The 9,527-nt window shown below is 32.2% G+C and overlaps 1 protein-coding gene across 1 annotated transcript; it reads left to right on the forward strand.

Annotated features, from left to right (window-relative positions):
- Positions 1–1,792: 1,792 nt before the first annotated feature.
- LOC133297720 (annexin-like protein RJ4) lies at positions 1,793–6,441 on the forward strand. The gene is made up of 6 exons (XM_061496909.1): positions 1,793–1,865; positions 4,519–4,664; positions 4,758–4,976; positions 5,228–5,440; positions 5,790–5,879; positions 6,238–6,441. Exons 1-6 carry the CDS (start codon positions 1,793–1,795, stop codon positions 6,439–6,441), a joined length of 945 nt encoding a protein of 314 aa, XP_061352893.1.
- The last annotated feature ends 3,086 nt before the right edge of the window (positions 6,442–9,527 follow it).

A 9,527-nucleotide genomic window follows, 5' to 3' on the forward strand; every position in this document is an offset into this window, starting at 1 on the left:
TAAATCTTGATCCTTGGTTCTTTTATAAATATCCAATACAAATAGCATATGTTCTATTCTATTTAACAATATTGGAATTAAGCTAGTTCTACTAGTGCTAGGTGCTTGCGGTATATACTTTTACTAGTAGAATCTGTGATCCTTGGTTCTTTTATAAATTCTGAACCTTCAGCTAGTCAAGGGTTGGTTTTTTTTTTTTCTTGGGATTAGAGAGGTGACAAAATTATCCATATATAAATCAAATTCAATCCTCAATTTATCAAATCAAAGATGATATATTGACCAACATCTAAGTTAAGAGTATTGAAAATGAGATAAACCAAGTAATGAATATTGATTCTAATTTATTAGAAAATTAATTTAGGACTTAATTAGGGACAAAGTGTTTGGCTCGAGAAGAGAATCAAATGAATTAGAAAGGTGGTGTTCTGCTTGATTTCACTCGCTTTTATTGGGTGCGGGATCAGGATGCACTGCATTTTTTTAACCGCTTGTACAGAAATATTTGGGCTTATGATAAGCAAATAAATATTTGGGCTTTCAGCCCTCCTTGGGCAGAAAAAAATGGTGATGCGAAAATATAATTAAATAAAAACGATTCAGGGTTATTTTTTTTTTATTTTTTTTGCTAAAGGGGTTATATTTTATTTTATTTTTCAAATAAATAGGATTTTGTTATAATGTTTTTAATTATATGAAATGCTGTTAAATCGTTTCCTAAACATGTGATATATAAAACAATTTAATATAATATAGGGAAAAGATATACTTATCACCAAAAAAATTTAACACATTTACAACCAACTTAATCGTTGTTGATTTCCGTTAATCTAGCGGTTATAATTTATTAGAAATTATTGAATCGTATTTATTAATTAATTATTAATTCCCAATAAATTATAACCATTAGATTGACGAAAATCTACGGTGATTAGGTTGATTGTAAAGGTGGTAAATTTTTTTCGTAGTAGGTATATCCTGCCCCTTTAATATATGCTCAATTTATTAAACTTGATTTCATCATCATACACATAAAGCAAGAAGTGTAGCAAGCGGGAATTGATTGAAAGAAAAAAAAAATATTAGTCATTTACGTTCATATTTCAAGTTTTTGTTATTTTATCATATAACATTACCATTTTATATTACGCATTTATGATTTTAATTTATATAATTTTATTTTTTTATTATTGTGAAGGATTCAAGATTAATAAATAATCAAATAAATAAATACAAATAATATATTATAACTTGGCATCATTAAAAACTTAGTGGTTACGTATGTATAGAGATATGAATCGATCGAATTGAATTGAATCTATAAGGAAAAACAGACAAGAGGAAAGTAAAGAAACGTTATAATATACGGAAAAAAGAGAAATCCTACATCATCTTCTGCCACTTGTTCCTCATGCAAACAGAAAGGGACGAAAAACACCTCATGATACATAACCATTCACACTATTTACACACTCTTTTGAATCAAACAAACATGAATCCAGCTTTGCTTCCCGTTTCTTTACTTAACTTTCTTTGCAATAGCCTTTTTTGTTTTTGTTTTTTTCAAATAATTTCTAAATGCCAAAAGATGCTTATTGATTAGAGTGCATAATTATAATTTGTAGCATGAAAAAGCAATGTTCAAACATGATAATCCTGAGAGAGCGTTAACTCCAAGGGAGTCATTGGCACTATAAATTGTGATGAAAGAAATGTTCATTATCATATATTACTTCGAATGATACATAGCTGAGAGAGAGAGAGAGAAAGGAAAGCTTAATTAAGCACTTCAATGGCCACCCTTGTTGTTCCTAACCAAACTTCTCCTGTTGAAGATGCTGAGGCTCTCCAAAAGGCTTTCAAAGGTTTGAACCAATTTCACATTTTCAAAAAAAATAAATTTGTTTTTATTTGATGCTTCGTGATAATATTGTTAATTGATTATTATAATCAATGCTTAAAATGTGATTATGAGCTTACCCTTTGTGTGCTGTATCCTTGATTAATTAATTAATGTTCCTGATTCTTTATTTGGTGATTTTTTTTATTTAGATTTTATTATGATGGAAAATATTTAACTGAACCATTTCCAATGTTCTTGTTATATTAAAGCATTGGGTGCTGTACCATACTGATTAATATGCCATTATGTGTACGAGCATTGTTCTCTGTTTGTTGAAGTTCCAAAATCTTAACCACCAGTAAATGGTTGAATCACTGGCCCAAGGACAGACAGAAAAGATTATGGTATATAGACGGAAATGGATACAATCATAAATAACCATAAAAAAATAAATCAGCGACCTATTTTAATATTTTTTTTCTGTTTTTTTTATTATCATTGATCTATCTTTGTATGAATATGATTATCCACGAGACCATGTCATATCTTTTTCAACACGAGACTGCCAATATAGACATAGAAGGAATCCGAAGAGTAATTGACACAACTGCTACAGTTTTTATTATTTTTATTATTGTTTTGTTTCTACATAATTTTTTAAATTTTGTTCTTCATAATTGATTAAACAAAAATCTTCCTGTTCTTCATAATCAAATAAAAAATAAATACGCTAAATGATAGTAACTCAGTTGGCATCAGATAATTGAACAGGTGAGGGTGAGAGCATGTGATTGATCATCTCCAATATCGTCTTTGAGAGAGGTTTAAAGCCTTAATTACAGAACCCGCTCCGAATCAGACTAGTCGTGAAATGATAAATCGATTGGAATATCTTAAAAAAAAAAAAAATAGTTAAACAAAATTTATTTTGTATTTTATTTTTTAAAAATAAAAAAATATTTTCAAAAGCAGAAATCAAACTACCACCCAATGGGTGCAGCTCAGTTGGTAATTTGGCGCTGAGTTAGTGGGGTTGGATATGTGTTCGATTCCCGCTGAATGCATTCTTGGGGAGGGGGCTGAACCTTTAGCCATCACTGTTCTCCCGCACTCCGGATTAGTCCCATAGCCGACTCAAAAAGTCGAAGCTCGTGGGAATATCGGAGGGAGCCAACTCGTCTCAAAGAGATAATTAGGATTGGGTAACTCAAAAAAAAAAAAATCAAACTACCTTTAAGTTTGCTCTTCCCTTATATAAAACTGAAGATGTACACTAGTGATGAAAAGTTTATAGATGGAAAGCCACATACATTCTAGCAAATCCCCTTAAAATATTACTTGTAAGTACCAATTTATTGATTCTACCTAGAATATGTAGCGTCAGATCATGAATGTAAATCTACCTGGAATATATTCTGTTCCCTTTGAATAAAAACTTAACTATGTGGTTAATGCCTATCCAAAAAATCCTAAAACAACTCATTGTATATTTCCAAGACCTTGATATTAACGCAAGAAGAAAAAAACAAAAACAAAGTACTCTCTGGATACCAATACAGGGAACACGTGTAGCTACAGATTCTTCAATTTTCTAATGACTTTAGGCCCCAAATATACAATGTTACAAAATCTTCTTGCGTGGCATAGCTCTGAAGTCTGAACAAACAGGGACGCGGAAAAAGCATAGCACTATTGATTATTTAATTACTTATACGATTTTATCAATATCATGTTAAAAGAAATAAGTTATTTTATGTCATAAAAATAAATTTGTGGACTCCATTATCTAAAAAATAAAAAGAAAAAGAAAAAAAAGATGACACAGTTATCGAAGGATGTATAGAAGAGAAAATTATTACATGTAACATAAAAATAATTTTTCCCTTACTTATATGGGTTTAAAATTTGTGGATATAATTTGTATTTTTTAGTTTTTAACATTATGTATTACGAATATATAGTTATAATATAATTTTTTTTTTCTCTTTTTATGTTAGTTGAAGTGATTGTAGAGAGAGAAAATAAATAAATTTTTTATATTATAACTATATATTATGGGTTTATTTTTTCTGATGTTATTTTAGATAACTTTATCTAATGTTCATCAAAACGACGTCGTTTTGGGACGGAAATCATGGTATTTTTGTAATTTTAATTTATTTCAGGGTTATAATAGTCTTTATCATTCTAATTTTTTAATTTTTCGACTCTAAAACGACGTCGTTTCGATGAACATTAGATAAAGTTATCTAAAATAACATCGGAAACTTTTTTCCCGTATATTATCTATAGTATTAAAAATTAAAATAACACAATTGTGTGAAAACCTTTTTCCCTAATTATATATAGAAGAGCTGTTTAGCTAAACTTCATCATAACCAGCACATAGTATAGTTGGTGAAAATATATTCAACTATGGCTACCCTTATTGCTACCAGCAACCATTCCCCAGTTGAAGATGCAGAAGCCCTCCGAAATGCTTTCAAAGGTCTTATTATTTCACTAACCATTTCATAAAAAAAAATTAATTGGCTGTTTTATGAATTTGCTTTTGATTTTCCTTCTATCATTTTAATGTAAATTTATGTTCTGTTTTCATTATAATGGATCACTCTGATGCATGGTATCTTATACAAGATTGTGATATTTATATTTAATGGTTTTCAACTCCGCAGGATGGGGTGCTGATGAGAAGGCCATTGTAGCAATATTGGGTCATAGAAATGTTTATCAGAGGCAACAAATTAGAAAAGCTTATGAGGAGCTTTTCCAAGAGGATCTTATCAAACGTCTTGAGTCTGAGATCTCTGGTGACTTTGAGGTATACCATTAATTAGAACATGGTTTTGCCAATTATTTCATATAGTTTTTGCATAATCTTTTGACTATAAATAATGGGGTCTATACAAATCAGAGAGCTGTGTACCGTTGGATGTTGGAACCTGCGGATCGTGATGCTGTTTTGGCCAATGTGGCAATCAAGAATGGCAACAAAGAGTTTCATGTGGTTGTGGAAATTGCTTGTGTACTTTCAGCTGAAGAGCTTTTGGCAGTGAAGCGTGCCTATCACAACCGTTACAAACGTTCCTTGGAAGAAGATGTGGCAGCTAATACCACTGGCCATCTTCGCCAGGTAAGTCATTTCCTTCATTGAAATGGATCCTCTAATGTGATATGAGATCATGTGAGCTGGTTTCAGCCGTTCAAATACAAATCAAAAAAATGGTTATAATTTTCTTTTTTTTCTTTTTTTTTTATCATTCTCTCATCATCGTTGATTTGTATTTGAATGTAGATATTATTTCACATGACCTTATATTGAAGTTTATTGATGAAATTTTTGAGGTGTACTAATGATCTGAGTCTATGGTTGATTTTGAGCAGCTTTTGGTTGGATTGGTGAGCACATTTAGGTATGAGGGGGATGAGATCAATGCAAGATTGGCACAAACTGAAGCTAACATTCTTCATGAAACTGTCAAGGAGAAGAAAGGAAACTATGAAGAAGTCATCAGGATCCTTACTACAAGGAGCAAGACTCAACTTGTTGCAACTTTCAACCGCTACAGAGATGAGCATGGCATTTCCATCAGCAAGGTACCAAAGGAGAAGAGCCTTTTTCTTTCTTTCTTTTTATTTTCTTGGGGTTTAATTTTGTGTAGTTGTGGCAGAAAAAGGTTGTCTGCCACTCTCACAAAACAAGGAGTGGGTCTTACAAAAAAATAATTTATTTCAAATTTACATTATGTACTATCGGTAGTATATAATATGTGGCAAATAAATATTTCTGCCACGACTGCATAAATGTTTTTCTGTATTTTCTTTTAACCATTGCCTTGTTCCTCAAAATTCTTATTGTATTCTTAACTAGTTGTTCTCCACTTTTTTTATCCAAAACAATTGAAAAGAGAAATTTTTATGAACTTATTTTATATCATCTCCGCAGAAATTGTTGGATCAAGCATCAGATGACTTTCACAAGGCATTTCACACAGCTATTCGTTGCATTAATGACCATAAGAAGTACTATGAAAAGGTCAGGTTCTCACTTCCTTTCTGCAAGTGTGAAGCAACATTGACAAAAGAGTAATATTATATTATTTGTTAGCTAGAAAATAGACATATTTTTATTATATTTGTAACTGAATGCACCTCATTTGCTAAGTTTTTCTCTATGATCCATAACATCTCCTTTACAAACTTTTTGATTTTTTAGATAGTTAGAACTCTTTTTTGCATCATGAATAAACAATCCATGTTATTCTTATATTGAAATTAGAACTTAAAACCCTCAAGTTAGACTCTGTGCTTTAACAATTAGAATGTTCAAGATAATAGAATCAATAACATTTCATATATTAGGATTCATCACGAAAATTTTCCATTATGTATAGGTTCTGCGCAATGCAATCAAAAGATTTGGAACTGATGAGGATGGACTCAGCCGTGTGGTGGTGACAAGGGCTGAGAAGGATCTGAAGGACATCAAAGAGATCTACTACAAGAGAAACAGTGTTCACCTTGAGGATGCAGTGTCCAAGGAAATCTCAGGGGACTACAAGAAGTTCATCCTCACTCTCTTGGGGAGACAAGACTAAAGTACTTGTTCTATGGGCATATCTAGTGATGGGTTTGGGTTATCTTGGTTTCTGGTTGTGTCATTTCATTTCATTAGGTTCATTTCCCAGTTAAGAGTCTGTTTTACAGAGTTTTGTCTCTATTATCCTTCTTGTGTGTGACAACTTAAACTTCTATCTTTGCTTAATTGATGGCATGTATGGTGTTTCATTTGGGTTATATTGGTATGCTATTTACTTAGCTTCATAGGAGAGTTGTTTTTTTGCTATTAGTAACCTTTCGATTTTCGTACAATATTTTCTTTTATTTTTTTATTTTTTTAATAGATAGGAGCCCCATATAAGATGTGTCTACAACATGAAAAAAATTTCTCGATTCTACCGCACGAGAAAATCGAAACTCTAAAACTATATTAACTTTGTGTCCTTCGTTATGAGTTCTAATTAGCAGAGGAAAGCTCAAGGATTAAAATTAAAAGTTCTGTAACTAAATTCTGATTTCTTTTTGGACAAAAAATAAAGGGTACACAAACAGGTCTAGTTTGAGCTTTCCATGAATACATATAGGGGACACAAATTTATCCTTTTCAAAGGATATAACCTTGTGTCATTTTAGATAAAACGACGACGTTTTAGTGCATAATTGATAATTTTTTACATTATCTCTCCTTCATAAAATTAGGAAGAGAGAAAGAATGTGACGGAGAGAATGTAAAAAATCATTTAATCATTTTAGATGAAACGATGCAGTTTATATATATATATATATAGAGTTTAGTGAGTGTGTTAGATCCTTTTAACAGTTTTAACTATGCATTCTCGAGAATACATAGTTAAAACTGCTAAAATAACATAAACTTGTGTCATTTAAAATGTCATTTTTTTTCCATATATATATATATATATATATAGGGGTAGGATTCTTTGACACCGGTGTCAAATTTGAAGTTTGACACCTCATCTGAGAGCCGTTAGATCAAAAAAGATCAACGGTATCACATGCCTACAAATCAGATTCATTGATCTTTTTTGATCTAACGACTCTCAGATGAGGTGTCAAACTTCAAATTTGACACTGGTGTCAACGGATCCTACCTCATATATATATATATATATATATATATATATATATATATATATGAGGTAGGATTCTTTGACACCGGTGTCAAATTTCAAGTTTGACACCTCATCTGAGAGCCTTTAGATCCAAAAAGATCAATAGTGTCACATGCTTACAAATCAGAGTCGTTGATCTTTTTGGATCTAACGGCTCTCAGATGAGGTGTCAAATTTCAAATTTGACACTGATGTCAAAGGATTCTACCTCTCTATATATATATATATATATATATATATATATATATGGAAATATTTTTCAAGCTGGTTTAATTTGATTCAAACTTATATATATGGAAATATTTTTCAAGCTGGTTTAATTTGATTCAAACTTGTTAAACTTATATTGGAGCAGCTCTTCTAATATTATTTTCTCTATTTTCTGTACTTAAATTTGAGACATCTCTTGAATAAAAAAAAATTCCTTATCGTTTGAACTAATTATAAACTCGAGTCCTGTGTTCAAGGAAATTCCTTACCACTTGAAACCATGATCATGATCGTTGGTTCCATAATTCAACCTTTAGTTGGTGGTTTGGTGGTTTTCAACATTACGGCTACGGGTATTTGCATATTTTTTTACTATCTGCTTCCAGTTATTTTAGTCTTTTCAAATGAACATAAGGGACCATGAAAACGTTATTTATGAAATTTACTACAACATTAGACAGAAGATAATAAAATCAGGCGCACGTTAAGGTAGGAGAATAGTTGTGCAGATTCCTAACCTCTTTTTTTGTCAGATACTGTGCAGATTCCTTAGCTGCTTCGCAAAGAATTTAAACTTTGGTCAAGCTTCACGTGTTATTGAGAAATCAGTCAGATAAGATTAGGATAATTAATGTTAGCGCGAGATACGCTCATTTCTAAGGTTACTTAGGATTTATACAAAAAGGGGTGGAATTAACGAGAATAAAATAGAATGATATTAATTGTTACTATTTGAATTGTTTAAAATAAAGTGAAATACAATGAAAAATGATAGAATTTGTTTTATTCAATATTCTTTATTTTTTATTTAATTTCTAGGGGTATGGGGATAGAACCAATTTATTTATTCGTTTTGTAGCAAAGTAGATTCAGAAGTAGAAAAAAGCGGGAAGAAGAAGAGGGCAAGAGAGAAAGAGATTTGTGAAAGCTTTTCTGATATCTTCTCTATTCATCAATTAGAATTATATAGTACTTGCTACAAGAAAACTGATAGACTACTATAATGGGTCATAACATCAGATTGTAATATTAAAGAGCCCAATAATCATTTAATCGTCTGGGCTGTTGTGCTGCTCTTTTGGGCCTAGTCGCTACATTGCCTACCCCATCAAGATGGACCTTGTCTGCATAGTTCTTACTGGCCCGTTTGTCAATTGCTTGGGATCTAGGGTTAGCCTCATTACTAACACCCAAGGTGGACCCAGGAGGTTGGTGGGATGGGATAAGATCAGCTTGCATCTGATTAGTGGGATGTTCGGTGTCTTGCTCCTTATTGGTAGTCGAAAAGGTGAGATTCCCACTAGTGTAAAGGGAAGCCTCTTTTGCTTTCCCAAAGTCTTCCTTGCACAGCTCTCTTTCATCTTCCCAAGTTGCGGCTTCCGGAGGTAAATCAGACTATTGCACAAGAGCTTGGGGTATCTCAACCCCTTTTCTCCATATGGTTCGATTCGCCACCACAGCTATTGGTGTATGGCGTGGCAGAACCTCCGTCATTTTATCTGGAAGGTTATGCAATGTGTACTGTCGATCCGCCAAGAATGGTTTCAGCATGAAAACATGAAAAATAGGATGTACCTTTGAAGCTTCCGGCAGCTTGAGTTTGTATGCTACAGCACCTACTCTCTCTAGCACTTCAAAGGGTCCAAAGAACTTAAGGCTCAACTTAGCAGAGGATCGACGAAATATCGAAACTTGGCGATATGGTTGCAGACGAAGCAGGACCAGATCTCCCACGTCAAAGGTGATGTCTTTCCTTTTCTTATTAGCTGAATCCTTCATAA

The sequence above is a fragment of the Gastrolobium bilobum genome, unplaced genomic scaffold, assembly GCF_033153095.1.
Source record: "Gastrolobium bilobum isolate Gb01-03AN ecotype WA unplaced genomic scaffold, APGP_CSIRO_Gbil_v1 utg28220, whole genome shotgun sequence".
NCBI lineage: Eukaryota > Viridiplantae > Streptophyta > Magnoliopsida > Fabales > Fabaceae > Gastrolobium > Gastrolobium bilobum.

What these genes read in the sequence shown, in the direction of transcription:
- LOC133297720 (XM_061496909.1), top strand. Translation starts at nt 1,793, where the DNA reads ATGGCCACCCTTGTTGTTCCTAACCAAACTTCTCCTGTTGAAGATGCT. An exon ending in AGATCTCTGGTGACTTTGAG is followed by an intron (nt 4,665 to 4,757) that starts GTATACCATTAA and finishes TATACAAATCAG; the next exon opens with AGAGCTGTGTACCGTTGGAT. An exon ending in ATAAGAAGTACTATGAAAAG is followed by an intron (nt 5,880 to 6,237) that starts GTCAGGTTCTCA and finishes CATTATGTATAG; the next exon opens with GTTCTGCGCAATGCAATCAA.